We start from the raw sequence: 23,731 nt of genomic DNA, 5'->3' as shown, positions 1-23,731 counted from the left end.
TAAAATTTCTAAAGTAATATGCAACAAGAAAATCATTACCTGGCCTGGAACAATAGTATGTGTGAAAAGTTTATTTAGTTCCACTAATTTATTGGGAGTGATGTTAAACTTCAGTGCTATGGAGTTCAGAGTGTCCTGGCTTCCAGCCTAGAAATAATCCAACAAACAAGATTCAATATATAAAGCAAAGCAAAGCAAAACAAATTCCTTTGGATACACAGCATTAACCTATTTGTGATAAGAATGAATAAAAAAGTAATACATACATCTATATATGTATTAAGAGAAAGAGTAAACACATGCTCAATTCTTAAGAGAAAAACTTTTAAAGGTTATTCATTTTCTGGCCTCCTTCATCTTTAATTCCACTGTTCACTAAGAGATTTCTAAACTTACTCTGGCAGAACTCTGGTGTATGGACTAGAGGTCCATGTGGCATAACAAAAAACTGTAAGAAGAAAAGAAATAAAACATACACACAGTCCTACCCACAGGGGATGAGGCAACTTTCTCTCTCTGCCATTTTCTGCCTACCTGCCTGTCTCTTCACTGCTCTACAGACTACTGGATGGCGACTTGTTAATGACCATTTCCTCCCACAGTGCCTGACACAGAGAAGGTACTCAAAGATTTGATGAATGAATACAGTCAAAAGCTGAAAGAAATCTAGGTTAGCTACCAATATTTGTTCACTGTCATTAAAAATGACAACTTCCTTAAGAGAGGAGGGGTGGCTGGATGAAAGAAGGTGAAGGGATTAGCCAAAGAACACATATGCATAAATTATAGACAAAGACAACAGTGTGGTGATGGCCAGAGGGAAGCAGGGGCAGGGCCTGGGTGGAGGAGGGCAAAGAGGGGGGATGGGGATGTCTGTAATAGTGTCAACCATACAAAAATAAAGTAAAATACAATAAAATGAAAATCAACCAATCAATCAATCACAGTAAAAAAATGACAACATCCTATGACCAGCTAAATCAGTGGTATTCCATGAATCTATAAAACTTCTGATCTATGTTGTAAGTGCATACGTTTCTTTTCTCTCTAACAGAACAGCAGTAAAGAGGGCAGTGAGAAAATGTGAAAATCCATAGTAAAAAAGCGCCTCCCAAAAAGAAGTAGGAATCTTCTGGTCAGGTCAATATCCCAGGAGAGATTCCCTGGCCAGGATCACTGAATGGAACTTGTTAGCAGGACACTACACTGGTGAACGTAGATGGGTACCAGGAAGTTCCCATCTATAGCTCATGGTCAAGACTGGTGGCTGACCCATAAACACAACTATCTCCACAAGGTGAGCCTTGAAGTAGGCAGAGATTTGAGATGGCTGTGGGAGACTGTGAGCGCGTGAACAGAATTAAATTCACCACTGCCCTCATATCAAAAACGCACCCCCTAGATGGACTGTCTCAGGCTAACCAGGTCATAGTTATAGGTTACACTAAAATTACCTTAGAGCATTCCTAAAAGAAGTTAGGATATAAATACATATTTTCAAAAATCATTGAAAACAATATATGCTCCAGCCTCTACCCTGAGCAACACTATCTACACTAAAAATGAAAAAAAAATTAAATATATATTTTTTAATATTATTTACATAATATGGGATGAGCAAAAGTAGGTCTCCAGTTGTAAGTGAAGCACAGAGTTTATTCTTGTATTATTATTTAGTAATTATTGTTTTATTTATTTGTAGTACAACTGTAAACCTACCTTTACCCACTCCTATATGTTCAAATCAGGGATTTTTAGAATTTGGAATCAGTATAAGACACAGATTGAGAATACAGACTAGAGTCAGACTGTTGGCTCTGAATGCCAGATCTTCCACTTGCTAGCTGTGTGACCAGGGGTCATTTGCTTATCCTTTCTGGGTCTTAGTTTCTTTACCCGTCAAATAGAGATAATCATAATTTCTGCTCAACAGCACTTACTTCATGGGAAGTGATCCCTAAAGTCACTTCATGTTTTTATTTGAAAACCTGTACAAGATACTGTGTATAGAGAGTTAAGGAAAGGAGAAATTTTATCAATCTAGAATTATGAAATAAGGATAAGACATACATTGAGAACCGAGTCACAGACCCTGGGAAGGATTCTGATATAGTTAAATGTTCAAAATTTATCCGAAGGCTTGACTATCTACAACTCAGGAGCAATATGAGCAATCTCATAAGAGCTAGCGTGGTTCTCTAAACGTGAACTCACGAATCACTTTTTATTTCCAATAAAGTACACAAAATAACTTGTTAAGTTAAAACTAATCTCCTTAACATATATCAAACAGGTGGGCATTTCTGCATTACTAATTTTACCACCTGTTGATATGAATTAATTTGGGAGTTGATTTTTACCCTCACTGCATTGTTTAGTATCCGCTACAGAAGCATCTCCTAGCAAATAATACTTCTCATTTCTTTGTGGAGCTTGTGGATGCATAAATAGCTTTAGACTATTGTCATTAATAACAAATATTCCAACACTTCATGAGTACCTACTATGAGGTAAGGCACTATGCTAGGCATTATGGGATCAATAAGAAACATATTGTAATAACAGTGGTAATGTGAGATATACGAGGGGGGGAACTAGAATTATCTTCTGGAGGGTAGGCCCGTGTAGTACAGGCTTCCCCTGCTAGGCGAGTGTCCTAGGAACCTACCTGCATCAGTGCGCCAGCTGGTGGTGTTGTGAGAGGCTGTATTTGGCTTCCGTGATTTTTTTTTTAAGATGCTTTCAACCCATTTGTCTATTTCAAGATGGGTGACTTATTAGCACACCTGCCCACATCATGCTAGCGTGTTCAGCAGTTTTTGACCAAAATACCCATACACCACCCGCCCAATTCACCCGATTTCATCCTGAGCAACTTTTTTTGTTTCCCTGAATGAATAAAGTCCTCAGAGGGAAATGTTTTGCCAGTGTTCAAGAGGTGAAAAAAAGATGGCAGAAGCGTTAAAGGCTTCAAAATTGATGGTTCAAAAACTGTTCTGAACAGTGGAAAAAATGCCTCAATAGGTGTACTGCATTAAATGGAGAGTACTTTGAAGGTGACTGAAGATTAAACATTTAAGAATAAATACACAATTTTTTAATAAATAAATTCTGGGTTTTTTGGGTCTCCCCCTTGTATAATCATCCCAAATCCTTTCTGCAAAGGACTAGGCCTACACACCACAGAAAGATGTTTACAGATGTTCATGGAGCACTGAGTAGGAAATGCCTGCGCGAGGACTCTTCCCTATGACTCTACAGAGGCCTGGAGCAGATTTGCCACTCCAGAGGGACCACCAGGGAGGGAGTGGGTGTTGCTGCTTGCCTTACACAGAGCCTGGGGTGCACACACAAAGTCAGTGGAAAGTAAATACACAAGAGAAGGACAAAACCAGGCAATGGCAACAGCACTTAATTTCTTCTTAGAAGTCACAACACTCCACAACAGTGCTATTTCAACATGAACTAAAACAGATCTATGATGGAGTCGCCCACATCATGCCAGGCCTAGAATAAACAGACACGGCCCCTGGCTTCGAGGAGCTCACGGTGCAGTGAGAGTGACGAACACATGCCACATAATGTGGAGGTGCCGTAATGAACACCTGCACAGCGTTATTCAGCCACTGATTCACCAGTACAAGTCTGCACCCTGTGAGCGCCAGCAATGCAATGGTGGCTGCAAAGGGGTCTAGTGTCTATTCATGGATGTACGAATCAAGGCACAAGAGAGATATTAAAATAACAATCACACTAGTGAATCAATGTTAAACTCAGATAAATTATGTAAAGGAACATGATACTGTGAGAGAATGAAACGAAGAGAGATCTGGCTTAGACTTGCTGGATGATTACAAAAGTTAAGGGTGCACATAAAGAGTAATGGGAAGATATTAAGGATAGATTCTGGCTTACAGAAAGGTATGGGTGATGGAGCCGTTGCTTCTTTAAAAAAGACCAAGGGTGACGGTCTAAGTAGATATGTCTAAGTAGAAGTCAACTGAATCTCTGGTTCTGGAACTCAGAAAGCATGTCTGGGATGGAGACCTACCATTGGTTGTCATTGGCATATCATAGGTAATCCAAATCACGGGTTTACATGAGATTGCCCAGGGAGAAAATATGGAGGGAAGACAATGACTTAGAACAGGTCTTAAGGAGCTTCACTGTACTGGATACATAAGGGAATGCAGCGAAGAGGCAGCCTGTGTCAGGAGAAATATTATGTAAATCTAGAGTATTAATAAACATTCATCCTTCCTGTTTATACTTACAGTGTATTCCACAGTACCATGGGGCTTCTGAACCACCATCTTCTTCTCCTTTTTATCATGTGTTTTGTTTTGATTGTCATCTGAAGAATAAAAATGTATGTAAATGAATAACTTAATTTTAGGAATTGAGGATAGGGTAATCTACAGTATATTAAAGCCCACTTTCAAATGGACTATGAAAAAAAGACAACAAAATAAAATGGGCTAAGAGCATAAATAGATCCTCCTTCTAAAAAAACATAGTATTCATCAATGAACACCTGAATAAATGATTGTTAACTGTAATAAAATAGTACAAATAACAATGAGGTAGTTTTATAGTTATTAAAATAATAGGTTAAATGATAATATTTAATGAAGAAGTTAAAGAGTAAAACTAGCACAGTTACGATACAAATAATGTAAATAAGTACATCCATTTTAGAAAGTGATTTCTTAACATAACAATAACCATAAAAATGTCCATTCTTTGACATTCTTTCCTTTTGGAATTTATCCCAAAGAAAAATTCAAAAGAAGAAAAATATGTCATAGTATATGGTTACTGCTGTTTTTATAGAACAAAACTGGTCATCTTAGTAGTTTGCAAGCTGCATATGATTCAACCTAAATGTTATGATTAAATACATCTTAATATTATTATCCCAGATGTTGAAAACCAGAGAGACATATCGCAATAGATAAAAACTTAAGTGAAAAAAATACAAAATTGAATTAACTATGAAAAGATGCTCTAACTTGTATGTAATCATAAAGATGCAAATTAAGGTGAGGTATCATTTTATACCTATCAGCATGGCAAAAATGAAAAAGATGGATAATTTCTAGTGTTCACAGAGATGTGAATTACTACTAGGAATATAAACTGGTACAGCTATTCCAGCAAATCAAGCATATTTGTAGACTGTATGACTCAACATTCTAACTCAGATATATATCCACTCCCAAAAGGTCTACACTTTATGTACATCATAAAGTGACCTGCTTGAGGATGTCCACACCAGTGTCATCTATAGCACAGCTTAAGGGTAAGAAAATGTGGTAGACGTACTCTAGAATTATAGGCAGTAATTAGAAATAACAAGACAGAAGTATACACTGCAACACGTTTACACCAAGAGAAACAGAATGGGATGTATAAAACAATATCATTATGTATAGGTAAAGGAGAGGCACACAAAACAGCTATACACATTTTTCAAGGCCATATCACAGTACAAGTCTGTACATGCTGGACACAACAGAATGGTGTGTGGTGGAGGGAGAAATGGGATTGAAGGGGAGGATAAAAGGGAATTAATGAATTCATAACAAGGAGCCCAGCCCAGACCGGATATGACATTCCGCGAGCTGAGAAGTGTGATTAATTCAGCCCTCTACAGCCGAGGTCCTACACACCCCCATGCCAGTCACCGACCTGACAAACACGGGTGCACTGGATGAGAACTGGAAGGTAACACAAAAACATGAAAATAGTTCATTCCTATGAGATTTATCTGCCTTTTCAACGTTTCCTTTATGTTATTCAAAATTAAAAACCAAGAAAAAAGTAATAGATGCTGCCATCAGAGTCCTTTACTACTTATTTGTATGTTTAATCAGGCCCATTCATAGAACCAAAGAAGCTGTCAAAATCCCTCCAGGTGGTAAAAACAGGACCTGCCTACCCTCCTGCGGCTGCACTTCTAAATTACTTCAGAAAGATGACACTACAGGCTGTGCTTTTTGGGTCTTCATTCTGCAGACTGGGAGAGTCTACACAGCCTATTCAAAACCCCGTATCACAGGGATCTGAAGGATCACCCCGTTTAATTCCCAGCTCCACTCTCTCTGTCCCACACTCCTGTCTTTCTCATTGTCACCACAAATAGCTGTCACTTCTGGTCTTCTTGCTTTCAGAGGAGTCTCTTCATAAGCTTCCGTAAGTGCTTCCTCTTTCTGGAGTCTAAGCTTCCTCTTCCCTCCAGTGGCAGCTTCTCCCCCACGCCCCTTCACAGGTTGTGATAATGACCTCTGGTCCCCGTGGGAGCACTGCTTTAAGCCACCAAAACATGAGAGTTTCCATATTGCTCAGCTGCAGAAGAAAAACAAGTGCTAGTCGAACCTTCCAAAATAAACTTTAACGATGTGCATCTGAAGTAGGAAAAATTATTTTCCTTTGGCAGAGGTGGGTAGGCCAGAAAAATGTCAAACTTGGTAATATTACTAAAATAAAAAATAAAACCCTTCCTTCCAGAGCCTAAGAGTTTGAAATTCTTGAGGCAAGGACCATGATGTACCTATCTTTAAAGCTCATATGCCTTAATAAGATATCTAGTATATATACCTGAATAAACTTCCCAATATAAATCAAGGAGACCAACAAGTTTGACTGTCAGCGACATTTTCACTGGTAGAACATCACACCAGGAAAACCATACGAATCAAAGTCACAAAAAGAATACTGTGTTTTACAGCTGACTTAGTATAGAAAGCAGAGAATTGGCACATTCTAAGGACAAATTCAATTGTCTTCATATCATTACAGCACAAGGTAAGGTTTCATACTGCTTCCTCAATACTTTTTAAAGATTTTATTTATTTATTTATTTTTAGAAAGAGAGGAAGGGAGAAAGAAAGAGTGAGAACATCAATGTGCAAGAGAAACATTGATTGGTTACCCCTTACATACCCCCAACCAGGGACCTAGGCTACAACCCAGGCATGTGCCCTAATTGGAAATTCAACCCAACCAGAGACCTTTTGGTTTGCAGAATGATGCCCAAGCTACTGAGCCACACCAGTCAGGGCTCCTAAATATTCTGCAATAAATTTTAAAGAGAGCCAACATTGTGTCTCAATAAGTGAAGTCCTGTATACCTTACCTAGCTGGGTTCTGCAATACATAGTCCACACAGCACTGGAGAGAGCTGGGAAGAGTCCCAAGCTACCTCAGGAAAGGGCTACTCTGCTGCGCTTCTGGATGGAGGTCTCATGTTCCAGATGAGAACCCATGACCATCCCCCAGGATGGAACTAGAGGACCAAAGACTATCCCCTAGGATGGAAGTAGAGGACCCATAACCATTCCCTAGATGAAAGCAGAGGACCCATGACCACCCCCAGGATGGAACTAGACGACTCATGACCATCCCCTTGGATGGAACTAGAGGACCAAAGACTATCCCCTAGGATGGGACTAGAGGACCCATGACCACCCCCAGGATGGAACTAGAGGACCCATGAACACCCCCAGGATGGAACTATTTTCCAATGACACATGTTGAACATGTTGACATCTCTGCTTCCCGCTTTAGGCCTCCTCAGGCCTTTTGTACCTATTCAAGTTCTAACCCGCTCCCTGCTTACAGGAAGCTGAAGCAAATAATTTAAAAGAATGTGCTGCCAGAGGGGAAGGTTGGCCAGGTGTTCTGCAAACGCCATTCACAGCAAAGCATCTGAACCTTCTACCTGCCCCACCTCTGAAGTCTTCAGTGCCAGTTTTTCTCAATCTAATAAGGAAGCAAGTCTTACGAAATTGACAAATACCCTGGAGGAAAGAAATACAGGTCCTTCAGCCTGGCCTGTTTCATTTCTCATAAATTCTGGAGGTGCAGGATAAAATGGGGAGGGGGCCTTTGCTGACCTCAGCCCCAGTGGGTCTGGCGCCCCGCCCACAAGTCCTGCTTCCTCCCTTCCCATTCCAGACAAGGGACAAAGATGCAAGGTTCTTAACTCCTGCATCTGAGTCCTAGGTACACGTTTCCGGAAAGAAGACTTCTCTCTGTGCATTGGAGCTAAAAGAACTTGATATTCAGGTATATTCTGGGGGCCTGGAGAGGCCTGCAGGCTGGATGTGAAGGAATCCTTTGCAGTGGTGATCTGTGAAGTCTTGAATGAGGTTACAGCTGCCAAAGGAATACATTTTAAGAGAAGATCTAAGGTTTGAGAACCAAACCAAAGGAAGGCTTAGATGTGGGGAGTAAAAAGAAGTATGTCTGGGGAGGGGGTGGGATTAAAAGGAGAGGAGAATGAGTGTAATGTCACAGATGCCCTGGAAAAAGTTAAAGGAAGATCGCTTTGACACCGTCAAATGCAGCACGGAGGGTGAGAGATGGAAACCTGGAAATGGGTAAGTGGGAGGCCAGAGAGAGCTCCTGAGGTCAAAAGCACAGGGATCTCAAGACATGGTGTTAGCCCTATCAGTAAAGTAGCGATACGGTCATTTCCTAAAATGTAATGGGGTAAAGACAGGATTGGGGGTGCTTGAGGGGTTGTGTAATTTGGAAGAGTTACTATGGCAAAGATAAGGTTTCCATAATGTGAATATTGAGGGAAGCAGTAATAAGGGTTCACCCAGGGGTGGGGTATCAACACCAGGGTGACAGGCCATGTAAGGAAGAAGCAAATACCCTGCTGTCATGGCTAACTGTGGGGTTTATGACATGCAGGCAGGGCAGCTGCAGCTAGAGCCGTGGTGAGGGAGGAGCACTGAGGTGCTGGAGTTAAGAGTGTGGCATGATGCATTAGTTTCCTATTGTTAATGTAACGACTTTAATGGGCTCAAATTTAGTGAGCTCAAAATGAAAAATAAACACAAATTTATCATTTTAGTTCTGTAGGTTCCAAGTCTGGCAAATCTCACTGGGCTAAAATCACCACGTCAGCAGTCAGTTTCTTCTTGAGGCTCTAGGGAAAGATTAGTTTCCTTTTCAAACTCCTAGAAGTAGGCTACTTTCCTTGGCTCAATGTCCCTTCCTTTATCTGCAAAGCCAGCAACGTCAAGCCACGTCTTCTCACACAACCATTTCTCCATTTCTCTCTCTCCTGCCACCCTCTTTCATTTTTAAGAACCCTATGTTTAGCCCTGGCCTGTGTGGCTCTGTTGGTTGGGCCTCATCCAGCAAACTGAAAAGTTGCCAGGTCGATTCCTAGTCAAGGCACCCAGCTGGTTGTAGGTTCAGTCCCCCTCAGGGCGTGTGCAGAAGGCAACCGATCAATGTTTCTCTCTCACATTGATGTTTCTTGCCCTCTTTCTCTCTTCCTTCCCTTTTGCTAAAATCAATGAAAGAGAGAAAGAAAGAGAGAGAGAGAGAGAAAGGAAGGAAGGAAGGAAGAAAGGGAGGGAGGAGAAAGAAAGAAAGAAAGAAAGAAAGAAAGAAAGGAAGGAAGGAAGGAAGGAAGGAAGGAAGGAAGGAAGGAAGGAAGGAAGGAAGGAAGGAAGGAAGGAAGGAGGAAGGAAGGAAAGAGAAAGAAAGAAAGAAAGAAAGAAAGAAAGAAAGAAAGAAAGAAAGAAAGAAAGAAAGAAAGAAAGAAAGAAGGCCCTGTGTTTACATTGAGTACACCTGGGTAATCCAAGATGTTCTCCTTATTTCTATCTACAACCATTTGCCTTTGCTGTGTAACATAATAGGTTTTGGAAATTAGGACATGCACATTTTTTTTTGAAGGGTGGCATTGTGCTGCCTACCACAGATGGAGAACATGGGAAGACAGGTTCAGATTCAAAGAGGAAATTTTTAAGGATTCAAGTCATGATCTTGGGTATGTGAGTGTATAGGGGGTGGGGGACAGAGGGTGTTAAGGAATGCAGCACTGGTTAGATGTTCTGGTTCTGAGAAAAACTGGCTGGAATGAAACAACACTAATGTCATTCAAACCTGGGCGCCTGGCTCCTGCCACAGACCACTAGGGACTGAGTGAAGTCAGGACAATGGACATTATTCATTATGTGCTTGAAAGCAGAAACAAAAGAGACACTGTGAATTCCCTTGATCTTGATTCTATATTCTCTACACAGATGTAGGAAGCACAGAAAAGACAGTATGTAGCCTTTCTGTGATCAATTATTGGAACAAGCACCAGTTTTGAAAACTATCAGGTTTTCAAATGATTATCAGGACCAATTCTGCACTGGTTTCACACTTACTTGGTGGGGGTGTATGTCCTCCTTTTTGCCCTACTCCCCTGAAGGAATCAGCTCTCCCTACTCCTTCCTTTTTATCGTAAGACCACCTGATTGGGGTATATGAGGCTGACAGCAAAAAGCACTCAACACCTTGCCTAAAGGAAGAGGATGGTTTCCATGGTAACCAAATGAGGGCTAATCAGAGAAGCAAAAATTGTTTCTCTAGGTCTTTCTAAGAAGGGGGCACCCTGATTTATAAACAGGAGAATCTGTTTGACAGGCATATCTCGACACTAGGAAATGATGCATTTGGCTATGACAGCTTGCTAACATTAACCATAAAATCAGGTCATATGCCATCTCCTTTATATCACCAAACATCATTCTTTTTTTTTTAAAGATTTTATTTATTTTTAGAGAAAAGGGAAAGGAAACATTCATTGGTTGCCTCCTGCAAGCCCCCAACTGGGAACCTGGCCTGCAACCCAGGCGCGTGCCCTGACTGGGAACTGAACCAACAGCCTCTTGGTTTGCAGGTCAGCACTCAACCCACTGAACCACACCAGCCAGGGCACCAATCATTCTGCTTACAATTTGATTTTGGGGCCAAATGATTTGGGTTCAACTAGCAACCCTGACACATTCCCACAGTGGTGTGATACTAGCAAGGTACTTGAAATCTTTGTGCTTCCGTTCCCTTATCTGTGAAATGAAGAACTATCTCATAATGTTGCTCAAAAGATTAAATGACATGAGGGACACAGTGTTTATCTCAGAGCCTGGCACAGAGTAAGTGCTTAACAAATGCTATTAATGCTATTATTACTACTACTAATGTTGTCAACATAAGTTAATAGCAGTTTGAATAGATTAGAGTATTAAAAGAATTATAAACCATAAAGCAAAAAGCTTTCATTCCAGAAATACAGGAGAGACATAGCATTAACATGATACATGATTATAAATTGTTTAAAGGAGAAAAACCATATCTGATCACTTTGATACATGACCAAAAGCACTTGATAGAATTAAACAGCCATTATTATATTTTTAAAAAGAATTTAAAAATCTGTTACACAACAAAGAATAAGAGTGAGCTTCCTTAACACGATGATGAATTTTTAGTTCTTTGATATTCATTAGAAATGTGCTTCTGAAAAAGTAATGGGACCCAAGGAGGTGTATATCAAAAGCAATTTTCCATTAAGAATGAAAACTGAGTGATGTCATGATGTCACTTCCAGGGGCGCAGTAGCTCATTAATTACCCACATGCAGCCCTCGTGAGGCCCTCGTGAGGCCCTCGCCCCAGCTTTACAGAAGAAAGACTGCAGGGTGTGCAGCGGGCGCCGCAGCACAGGGCCTGTGCGAGCGCCACCCAGGCCTCTCATTCCTGCGGTTCTGCGGAAGACAAGTGCTTGAGAGCAATTCCAGCACAGCTCTTATGGCGTATGGACATAATATCTTCCACTTCACTAAATTACAACAAAGAGGCTCATCTAATGTGACGCAAGGCTAAACCACAAGTATTTAGGGTCATGAAAATAAACTCTGTAGTGGAGATGAAAGCAGAAACATTACAAACATAATGGAGGCCGTTTGGAAACCCCAAGCATCAAGAGGGAATCCCTGCCATTCATCGGAGGCCACCTTCCACAGCACAGCAAGGCAGCACCCCTGCAGAATGTCCTCCATGGAACCGCTCGTTCATGCGTGGTCTCTTTAGAAATGAAGCAGTAGTCTAAACTCTCCTAAAGCATACCTGTGTAAACTGAGGTAAGCCTTTACATCAGAAACCAAAAGCAAATACTAAAAGTAAACATTAACCAATATAAGAATTCCCACTATCATGGTGTATACTCAATTTTGTTCTAGAATCTCTACTCAAAGCTACTAATCAAGAAGTTTTAAATACTGAAAAGAAAGAAATGAAAATTTGATTATTAGCAGGTGAATTGTCTACCTAAAGAACCAACATCATGAAAAAAAATCCAGAAATAACCACATTGTTTAGTAAGATGGCTAGATACAATAATCTTTTATACTTATGATAGAAATGTATTTGAAAAAGTCCCAGGTATAGTGTTATCAAAGGAGAAAATATCTAGGAATAAATATAGCAAGATAATGGCAAGATATGTATAAAGAAAACTTAAAAGGTTTACTTAAGTATATGAATGGAAGCCTGAATACAGGAGGAATATATAATGTTTCTACATAGAATATCTTATTTTTATAAATATTTCACTTTCTCTACAAATTAGGGTTTAAATTAAATACAATTCAAATCCAAATTTTTAAAAAAATTTGGGGAATGGAAATATGTCAAGTTGCTAGCTAAGTTTATATGGAAACAACAATAGATGCAACTATCCACAATTATTTTTAAAACGAGAAATGAGGGAAGGAACACCTTATTTAGGTTAAAACACATGATAGAAGCAGAGCAATTAAAACATTGTGGTGAGATAACTAAAAATGAGCACTGAAAAAAAATTTAGTGTAAAATAAAGATGGCTTTATAAACCAGCAAGGAAAGGCTGGCTTGTCCTGTAAATGTCATGAAGCTTCCTGTTAGAGGGGAGGCTCTGGCATCAGACAGACTAAAGGAGAGTCCTGGTCTCCTCCTGACCCACTGAGTGACCTTGGACAAGAACACGTACATATTCAAAGACAGTTTCCCAGTGTATAAAATGGGGACGCCAGCTGGACTCCCAGAGAGATACTGTAGGGATTACTTAAGACAACTCTTTTCGGGTAAAGCACTCCGTGATGTGAGAACTAAAGGCTCAGAAAACCTTATGGATAAACATTGTTAAGATTTGTAGAGAAATCTAGATCACTCTCAAATCAACACAGATGGATTCAAAATTTAATAGGGAAAAACAAAGTCATGAATGTCTTCGAAGAAAATACTGAACTTATTTATATTTGCTTAAAGAAATACAGCCTTCTTTATCAGTAATGCAGACATCTCAAATTACTGGCCTGACTCTGCAGTTAAAATAGTCCATGTTATTGTTTAGCATTTTAAGGATAACTTCTGGAATACCAGAACCATAAACTGTGACAATAAATTTTTTTTTAAATGTGTCATGAGGAGCCTTCACCTCCTGAGCATGGAGAGGGTGGGAGGTGGAGAAGAATGAACTCTGTCCTCAATATGAACTCCATGTTTTAACACCTGTTGACACAAAGAGAAACAGGCAGTAGCTCTTACTTTCCTTCCTTCAAGCACGTCATGGGTGGTCCAGTCCTTAACTAAAATGCATCGCACCGAAGTAAAACCTGGGATGCGAGAAGGACAGGCAGCTGTCTTCGTGGATTGCTTTACCTTAGAGCCTAGCACCTCCGTCAGCCCTGAGCGGGCCCTCAAGCATTTGGGAAATAAAGGAACGCTTCTCACTCTGAATTTGAGGAAACATTATTTTAGCTGTTCTGTATATAAGCCTTTGACTTATATTAGCTATCAAACCAAGGTAAGTTTTAAATGTAACAACATATAGGACCAGGTCAAGTAGTTAAACTAGAGAGAAATGTCAACCTTATCATCACTTAAATTATAGCTCAGAGGACATGAAATGCCAAGTGTGGTCATCTTTTCCTCCCTAAGCAACAATGTGCTTGGGACAGTGGAGGAGACACTACAATTTTACTTAACTTTTGCCTTATTTTTCTCTCAGGAGTTGATTCTGGGAAAGCAAATGATGTTTGAAGTTTTCCCTGGGGCTTTGCTGCCAGAGAGCTGGGCTGGAATGCCTGCTTCATGCTCATCTGCAGTGACACTTGGCTGAGTCACGGGGCTTCAAGGTTTTTCATCTGAAAAATAGGCTACCAGTGCCTGAAGTACATCATGACAAGCAGTAAATTAAATGATGAAATAAAGCATCCAGCCCACCAGAGGTACTCATCAAAAAAACAGGATTTTTCTCTCTTTCCTCAGGCCTGATATTGCTCCTCCTATCTTACTACTCTTTTCCCAGTCTCACAGCTCATTCAAAATGGCTTTTTTTTTTCCTTTTTGTAAACATATCAAGGACTTAACTGGATAAATTTAAATGTTAGAAGATAATACAGAAATTATAAAAACCAATTCTACCTGAATCAAAACAAATATATGGTCATTTAAAAATAGAGTTGAACAAAAGAAGTAAATATAAAATCATCCATGTTACCCCCTCCCAGAGAAAACAAATGTTTGCATTCTGATGAGTATACTTCCAACAGCAATCCATCTTTCTGGTAATATGCATGTAGGTGAGTTACTTTTTTGAAGAAAAATGGAATCATATTGCCAACATTTTCTACTATAACAATATTTTGTGAAAATTTCTCATGTCATTGTTTTTCTCTACATCACTTAAAAATGGTACAGAGTATTTCATTTTATGTCATTTATATTATTTTTATTTTCCCACTATTTTAAACAATTCAATGACAGGTACCATAGTTGAATCTGCTAACATTCTCATTATGACCATTTCCTTAAGGAGAATTTCTGCAAACAGAACTGTTGGGGCCAAGGGTATGCAAAAGGTAAGGCTCTTGATAACAATGGCCAGACTGCCTTCCGAAAAGGTCTGACCACATTACTCTCCCACCATCAATGAATTAGAGTGTTTTCCTTTGCACCTTCCCCAGTTCATGTCTAATTTAATTTTTCAAAATCACTTAAGCTGAAAAATCACTGACCATATATTTAGTTTAAATTATTGTCCTTGCCTCAGCCCAACCACATTTCGGTGTTTCTCTGATAGTGAGATTTCCCATAACACAACTGTGATATAACATGACAGATTAATTAGGGAATAAGAAATGCATTACACAGACCACTATGATTATAATGGAACTAGACTCTGAGTTCAAACTCGTAGTATGACATAGCCCCTTGGTTTGGTGGCTATGCTTTTTGTTCCAACTATGACAAAAATCAAGTATAGCATACTTAGTTCATGAGAGTGTGGAGCTGCGACAGGAAAAGGAAAAGTGAAAGCTACTGCAATCACAGTCAGGTGACCAGGGGCTGAGGGAGGGAGAAACAGGGAGATGTGTGTCAAAGAGTATGAACTTCCAGTTACAGGATAAGTTCTGAGGCTCTAATGTACAAGCATGGTGATCAGTTAATAACACTGTAATATCTACTTGAAAGTTGCTAAGAGAGTAGATCTTAAGTGTGTTATGATCTATGAAACTACCACAAAAAAATAAATGATAATTGTGTGAGCTGATAGAGGTGGTAGCTAAAGCTATGATAGTAATCATTTTACAATACACACACATACGCCCAAACATAAATCAAACCAACACATTGTAAACCTTAAACTTACACAATGTTATATCAATTATGTCTCAATAAATCTGGGAAAATTATGATGCCTTCTTATATTCATGTTTATAACCATATTTACCAGGGTTATATATTTTTTAATTTTATCTTAAATTAGTTGCAATGCTCACCACCAATTCTTTTATAAAATTACTTAAGGCCCGGATTTCCAACAAGTATCTCAGTTAAAAAGGAATATCTCTCCCTCTCAGTAACTATGTTTCAGGAAAGGTATGACACAACAAAAGGTATGTCTCCTCGTATGAGACATACAAGTATGAGACCTTTCAGGAGAAGGTATGAGACCTTGTGTGTCTGAGAATATCCTGCTGTCTTTGAGCCTGAAAACCAGCATTCACTTCACAACTCAGAACACTGGTGTCCACTGCTGTGAAGTCTATGCCTGACTCTCTTCTTGGCTCCTTTGTAGGGTAAGATTCCCACCCCGCCCCCCCCGCATTTATCCATGACCTGCAAACATTTGCCACAGTTTATCTCAGTGCTGACTTTCCCCCTTAATTTAGTCTAAATGGGATAAGCTCTTTTGATTTCTAAAATCAGGTATGAGTTTCAGCTCATGACAACATTCTTCTTATATTAGGTTTGACTACTGCTTCCATTCCCACTGTTTGTACTTGTTAACCAAGAACACCTTTGATTTGTACACTCTTCATTCAAGCCTCCCTTATCTGTCATCTTCTCCCACCAACTGCAACCCTTCTGCAACATTCCTGTACATTTCGGAGGGAGGCCTTGCCAGGTTTGTCCCATTCACCCCCTGGGTTTTTACAGTGAACTTCATTTAAACATTACTCTGACTTCCTTAATGGCCCCAAGAAGAACAGCCTAATTATTTCCATTCTAATAATTCCAATTTATTTTATACCCAAGTCCCTCAAGTCTTTATATGCTATTTGATTAAAGAATATATTAGGTAGATTCTTGATATTCTCTTTCCACATAAGTCCATTTTAATCCCGTATTCTGTGATTTGAACTCTATAGTACCAGAATGATCCTTATTTTTGAATAGAAGAAAAATATTATTACAATATATGTCTGTAGCTTGACCTACTTATATGTTTGGGAATTCATTTATCAAAATAACATAGCTTTGACTTTCTGAGCTTGCTACATGAAACAACAAAAATGACAGGAAATTGCGATATTATGATTTATAATTAATACATATTTGGTCTTTGTCCACAATTTCTGACTCACAGTTCCCAAAACCCTTGGAATTTCCTTAGTGTGGAGAATAAAGCTGTCTTTTGTTATGTTAATGCTGTGACCTTCAGAAAGTACCGAGAGATGGCAGCTGGTGGCCAGTGGAACCAAGCACGATGAGAGGGTTGAACTTCCAGTCCCAATTCCTGATCTCCAGGGAAGGGAAAGGGAAGGGGGATAAAGGTCGAATCAACTCCCAACGGCCAATGATTTAATCAATCATGGTGTGATGAAGCCTCCATAAAAATGAGAGGCTGGGGTTCAGAGAGCTTCCAGGCTGGTGAACGCCCGGGGGTGCAGGTGAGGGCCAGCCTGGAGAGGGCACGGAAGCTCTGTGTACCCTGCCCTCTGCATCTCTTCCATCTGGCTGTTCCTTTTACAGTCAGTGATCTAGTTTCTCTGAGTTCTATGAACTGTTCCAGCAAATTAACCAAATTCAAGGCTTACATGAGGCACAGACAAATCTACTTTAAGAGTAAGAATAAAATTTTGTCAAAGCATGCTTCCTTAGATCAGGTAGGTAATGCTATAGATGTGGAGGTAGATAGCTACAGAAAGTAATTTTCACTTATACTGATTGCAGAACTTTACATTTGTCTAATGTTCTTCCGGCCAAGCCCTTGGGTTTACTCCATCATATTATTCAGTTCTCTATATTTTTTGAGTAATATGAAAACTAACTTTAAAATGAGAAATATGCCCCCCAAAATGAAGAAAACCAAATCCCTTGCAGCTTCTACACTCAGAGAAAACAATTATTGACATATTGTTGATCCTTCTAGTTTGTTCTTCTAGAAATTTATTATCATTTGTCACCCATTTCTTGTTTTATCTCTGTGTGTTACCTGGATGACTTCTTTTACATTTATGGATTTACCTCATCCCTGTTAGTAGCAATTTCCAGACCTGTCACCTGAAATCTAGGCTCCTCTACATTAATCTACTTGGCACCCGAAAAACATCTCAACAAATTCATTATCTTCCTTGCTTCTTGCTGAGTTTTCTAGTTTGAAAACTCTTGACTACTCTTTTTCTCCAGCACATACTCCATTAGTTACCGAATATTGCTGTTTCTGAGAGCAAAATCTCTCCTCAGGGTGCTTACCTCCATTGATCCCATCTCCCACAGCCTGGTTACTTTGCTTCCACTCACTATCCTTCAATCTGTCACCTGAAAACAAAAAGTTAATGGAGTTCCCCCAAAGGAGAAAGTCCAAACCCTTAGTGTGACTCACAAGATCCTCCTATTTTAGTGACTTCTCTGCAGAGCCACTGACAGCAGGGAACAGGTACTACCCTCACTGATGGCCTCGTGCTCCACCTGGTGGTACAGAACATCCTGGGACAGGGATCTGGGGAATACACAGGCAAGCCCTTTGAGGTCAAGCAAACCTGCCAGGATGGGCATGTCGGCTAGAGCCAGATGTGAAAAGGAACAAGGAACTCTGGAATTCAAAGGCCTACCTAGTAGTTTCGTGTAAACGCTGGATTCTCCTACAGGAATGGCCCAAGCCTCCCACCCCTGTTGCTGCCATTCCTGGGAGCAGATGCAAAGCTAGGATGGCATCTCTTTACTTATTGCTACCAAATAATAACACAGGATAATTCTGACCCAACTGTTGTACTGTTGTATATGTGTATGTATATGTGTGTGTGTGTGTGTGTGTGTGTGTGTGTATGTATATATATATATATATATATATATATATATATATATATCCCTTCAGAATTCTCACGAAACTCAGACAAATCAAACAGCGTATTCATTTATCTATGGATTAATTCATCTCCTCATGCACATTTAAAGAGTGCCCATAAGGCCATACATACTGCACAAAACTAGTAATAGTTTCAGGACTCAGGGTCTGAGTCCTGAAAAAGGGGAGCCTTGAAAAAGGGGAGCCTAGAAAAAGGGGAAAAGATAAATAAAGCCATAGAAGGGAAGCCTAGACTGAACAGGGACAGGGAGGGCTTCCTGGAAGAAACGAAGTCTGAGCTGATTGTGAAGTCAAGTGAGAGTTAGGTAAAAAGTAAAGTGAAGGGTATTGCTTCAGACTCAAAGTGTTAACACATGCAGCAGAGGGAACCACATTGAAAAGCTATCTAACGCAGCATCCAGTTAGTATAGTATCACCACAAAAAAAAACCCTAAATGGGTAGGACTATCAGCTTCCTTCAGGGAAACTCTACAAAGCTAAAAGGTCTCTACTTTAAAATACTTCTTAAGCAACAGCATTTAAAGTAAGGATTAAAAAAAAAAAAGATCAGAGGGTAGGCAAAAGTAGGTTTACAGTTGTGAGTATGCGAAACAAAGTTTAACACAGTGTTCAGTCTTGTATTGTTTTTCATATGAACAACTGTTAACCTGCTTTTGCCCCACCCTGTATTTTAAATGGCACAACTCTAAAATCCACACAGTTTCAAAAGTCCAATGTGTACAAATTGTATGTAAATGAAGGTATAAAATGAAATTTTCCTTCATCATCTTCTTCTTTTTGGAAATAAATAATACTCAACACTTTAAATTTTAAGAGGAACTTTATTGATGACAAAGAAGCATCTTTCAATAGGTTGGCAGGTACGACTTTTTATAAAATGCCAAATGGCTTGACATTAAAAGCCTCCATTAAGCTGTGTAAGATATGATACAATCACATGAGCCCGCTGGAATGCTAGGAACCCGCGCTTTCTGCTGCAGTTGCCTCTCCTGCCTCCGCTGGAGCAATGTCAGCACAGCCTCACTTACCACCCCAATGGCAGCCCATTCGGTCTTTGATGAGTGCCCTTAGAAAGTGATATTAAACACAGAAACACGGTCCGTCTCCAGATAACTTTGGCATTCCATATGACCCAACTTTGGGGCCCTCTGAAATAAGTCTCTGCTATAAGAACATGTTTTGCTTTATAGAGACTTCTGGTCAACATGGAGGAGCAGCCAAACACGCCTCACCTCCCCTCACAACTATAGCAAAAAATACAACCAGACTACAAATATATCACCCAGAATGGTCAGAAAATCCAGCTCTGTGGAAGTCTGACAAACAAGGATTTAAAGAAGCCACATTCTTCCAGATGGGTAGGAGGAGTGGAGAAAGCAGAGCGGTAGAGAGGTGCAGAGATGGGAACAGGCAGTCCCACATCCACATGTGGTAGATAAAAAAATGGGAGGGATTCCACGGGAGTGAGGGATCCCAACCCCAGTCCAGACAACCCAGCCCAGGTTCCAGCATGAGGAAGATAAGTCCCGTAACTTCTGGCTATAAAAACCAGTGGCGGTTGAGGCAGCAGAAAAAACTGCGGGATTCGCAAGAGACTTCTCTTAAAGGGCCCACAGTGGACTTAGGACTCATGCAGACCCACCCCCCACTGGGATTCAGCACCAGGGCAACAGCTGGAAGGGCACCAGTAGCATATGGGGAGAAGTGCAAATACTGAGAGAGAGCTTCCTCATGGGCAAAACTCCAGACGCCAGGCAGAAACACTGTCCCCTCTGCAAGCTCTCCCCCACACCCCGCCGGACACAGAACAACCGAGCAGTGATCCGGGTTGCCCTGCCCTAGCAATTACCTAAGGCGCCACCCCATACAACTTAACAGGTGTGCTTTTCTACAAAGGATCTTGCTATTAAGATAGGGAGTCAAAGCAGCTCTACCTAATACACAGAAACAAACACAGGGAGGCTACCAAAATGAGGAGACAAAGAAATAAGGTCTAAATGAAAAACAGAACAAAACTCCAGAAAAAGAACTAAACAAAATGGAGATAAACAACCTATCAGGGGCACAGTTCAAAACACTGGTTACCAGGATGCTCTAGGAACTCACTGGGTACTTCAATGGCATAAAAATGACCCAGGCAGAAATGAAGGCTGAATTAAGTGAAATAAAGAAAAATCTACAGGGAACCAACAGTGGAGAGGATGGAGCTGAGAATCAAATCAGTGATTTGGAACACAAGGAAGAAAAAGCATTCAATCAGAACAGCCGGGAGGAAAACAAATTTAAAAAAATGAGGGTAGGCTTAGGAACCTCTGGGACATCTTTAAATGTACCATCACCCTAAACATAGGGATGCCAGAAGGAGAAGAAGAAGATCAAGAAATTGGAAAGTTATTTGAAAAAATAATGAAAGAAAGTTTCCTAATTTGGTGAAGGAAATAGACATGCAAGTCCAGGAAGCACAGAGAGTCCCAAACAAGATGGACCCAAAGACGATCACACCAAGGCACATCATAATAAAAATGCAAAAGGTTAAAGATAGAGAATGTTAAAAGCAGCAAGGGAAAAGCAGACAGTTATCTACAAAGGAGTTTCCATAAGACTATCAGCTGATTTCTCAAAAGAAACTTTACAGGCAAGAAGGGACTGGCAAGAAGTATTCAAAGTGATGAAAAGCAAGGATCTACAACCTAAATTACTCTACCCAGCAAAGCTATCATTTAGAATGGAATGGCAGATAAAGTGTTTCCCAGACAAGGTAAAACTAAAGGAGTTCATCATCACCAAGCTCTTATTATATAAAGTGTTATAGGGAATTATATAAGAAAAAGAAGATCAAAATGATAAATGTTAAAATGGCAATAAATTCATAATTATCAATAATTGAATCCAAATAACAAACTAAGCAAACAAGCAGAATCATACACACGGTTCAAACAGGAACATAATCATAGTTTTGGAGATCTTTCAGAGGGTTATCAGTTGGGAGGGGAAAAGGGCAAAATGGGGGAAAAGGTGAAGGGATTAAGAAGCACAAATGGGTAGGTACAGAATAGACAGGGGAATATTAAGAACAGTATAAGTAATGGAGTAGCCAAAGAACTTACACGCATGACCCACAGACAATAATTAAGGGGGGTTATTGCTGGAGGGAATGAGGTTACTAGGTGGAGGGGGACAAAGGGGAAAAATTGGGACAATTTTAATAGCATAATCAATAAAATATATTTAAAAGAAACTTAAAAAAACCATGTTTCATGTATCATATTGCAACATGTTTGCAGACACCCCTCAGTCTTCCCTCTCTTAGTCTGGCAATCCTGAGCACCCGCAACCTGTACGCCACAACACGTTTTGGCTCACAGTTCCCTTCCCTTGCATTCCCTTTTGAACATGCTCCAGGTCTGCATGTGAGAGGGGCAGCAGGTGTGAGATGGATGATCCAGGTAAAGCAGGATTATTACTTCCATCACGCTAGATACACCACTTTTCCTAAGGCAGTTTCAGATGCAATGCCTACTCTGAGAAACTGTGGAACACTGTAGTCTCATTTTAATATTCCCCTTAAGTAAAACTCCCAACTCATCTATTTTTTTTTTTTCTCTTAACTGACAGATGCCGGGCCATGTCTCCATCTATTTTCTGTTGCCTAACTGATGCTAAAAAGTACACACATCTTTACCAACACACTTTTATGGCTATGTCTATATATAAAGAAAAATATTTCTCATACAGGGAAAGTGACCATTCATTTGACAAATATTTATTAGCACACACCATCTGCTAGGCACTGTGCTAGATGATGGGAATACAAAGTTGAATAAGACATGCCAACATTATTTCATTTTCATTCCTTTACCAAAGATCACCAAGGGCCATTGATTACATAACAGCTGCTCAATAAACTGTTACTATTATTATGATTAGTTACAAATTATAGTCTTAAAATTACTACAGATTTTTAAAATGAAAATTCTGCAATATTGCCACCAATACTCACCAATACTATAATATCTCTTTAGTTCTGTACGTCTGATCTCCTTTAACTGATTTTTTCTCTTTTTTTTCTCATCAGTAATATGTTCCTCTTCCACAGCAATGTTGCACTTGTCTTGTTCTAAAATGACTGTATTAACATCTCCTTTTCCAGTATGAGTCCTTGTAGCTGTAGCTGAGGCTGTCTCTGCATTTTGTTTGGCTTGTTTTTTCTTTTTCAAGCTAGAAATGAGACAAAAAGGAAAAAAAAACATTGGAGAAATGATTGGCTATGAGAAGTTATATTAATTTCATGCATTGGGCTTTCAGAAATTGATATAGAAAACACTTCCTTTATAGTTTTGTTATTTACAGATTCCTGTTATATTTTCCATTCCTAATCACTTAAAAATTCTTACATGGAGACTAGTGGCCTTTCCTCAATTGTATAGTCTTAATACTGATGTCTCAGAAAATGAATGGGAAGTGCTCTAGACCTGAGGAGAAACTAAATTAATCTATAGGCTATAAAATGGTGACTATTTTTTTTTTGTCAAGATGAACTGTTACCCAAATATATTGCCACATTTGGAATGCTACATTTTTAAAAGTGTTTCTGGTTTTTAATGGTACCCTTGGACTGATGGGCAAGCACACCTGTAAAAACAAACCCTTTATACCTGGCTCAATGAATATAAAGATTTGTCAGGGTGCAAGCAGGTTTAAGGTTAACAAATTCTTTTCCTCTACCCATATGACAGCAGTACCGAAGAAGAGCTGCATTTCCCGATAGAAAATGCCACAGTGACAATGTATAGTTATCCTTATGATTAGTAATAGATGAAACATCAGTTAACATATTTGATATTTTCAATTTATACGCCTGAGTCACAGATGTATAAAAGATGAAGCTTATTATAATTCACTGAAATTCGGTAACTCAAAACTGTTCTGATCGATGTACCACTCTAATTAATTCATGGTCATTCTGTACATACTGGTCCTTAAGAATGTTTTTTCCTTACCAGAATGCAAAGAACAAATCCTTGCCCTCTACTATATATGGCAGTTGGCTCATATGTAAATACTTATTAATTAGGACCCCTTTGCCCCCATTCTATCTAGGCACAGTCAGCTTTCTCTTACATGTCTATTTCCTTTGCTCTCTTGAGCATCTATACAATTTGATGTTGGTCAAAGATAAGGAAATGTTTGGGGAGAAAAGCAAATGGAGGATAATACAGGAACTAGGTTTGATTGTATGCTGCTTTGTTCTGTGATGTTAGACAAATCAATTCAACAGTCTAGAGAAGCCCTTTGGTAACAG

At 39.6% G+C, this 23,731-nt stretch overlaps 1 protein-coding gene across 5 annotated transcripts in view; it reads right to left on the bottom strand.

The window, feature by feature from the left end:
* NCOA7 (nuclear receptor coactivator 7) overlaps nt 1–23,731 on the bottom strand; it is a 135,165-nt gene that overhangs the window by 57,956 nt on the left and 53,478 nt on the right. For all 5 annotated transcript variants that reach the window (XM_054569926.1, XM_054569921.1, XM_054569924.1 and 2 more), the window contains exons 3-5: nt 22,430–22,647; nt 4,275–4,354; nt 40–147 (exon numbers count right to left, since the gene is read on the bottom strand). In XM_054569926.1, coding sequence (XP_054425901.1) covers nt 40–147; nt 4,275–4,354; nt 22,430–22,647 — 406 coding nt within the window. The remainder of the gene's footprint in view (nt 1–39; nt 148–4,274; nt 4,355–22,429; nt 22,648–23,731) is intronic.

The sequence above is a fragment of the Pteronotus mesoamericanus genome, unplaced genomic scaffold, assembly GCF_021234165.1.
Source record: "Pteronotus mesoamericanus isolate MK-2021 breed Mesoamerican mustached bat unplaced genomic scaffold, CSHL_Meso_final contig_20, whole genome shotgun sequence".
NCBI lineage: Eukaryota > Metazoa > Chordata > Mammalia > Chiroptera > Mormoopidae > Pteronotus > Pteronotus mesoamericanus.
Note: the sequence above shows the minus strand (reverse complement) of the source record. Positions and strands in the feature narration are given on the sequence as shown.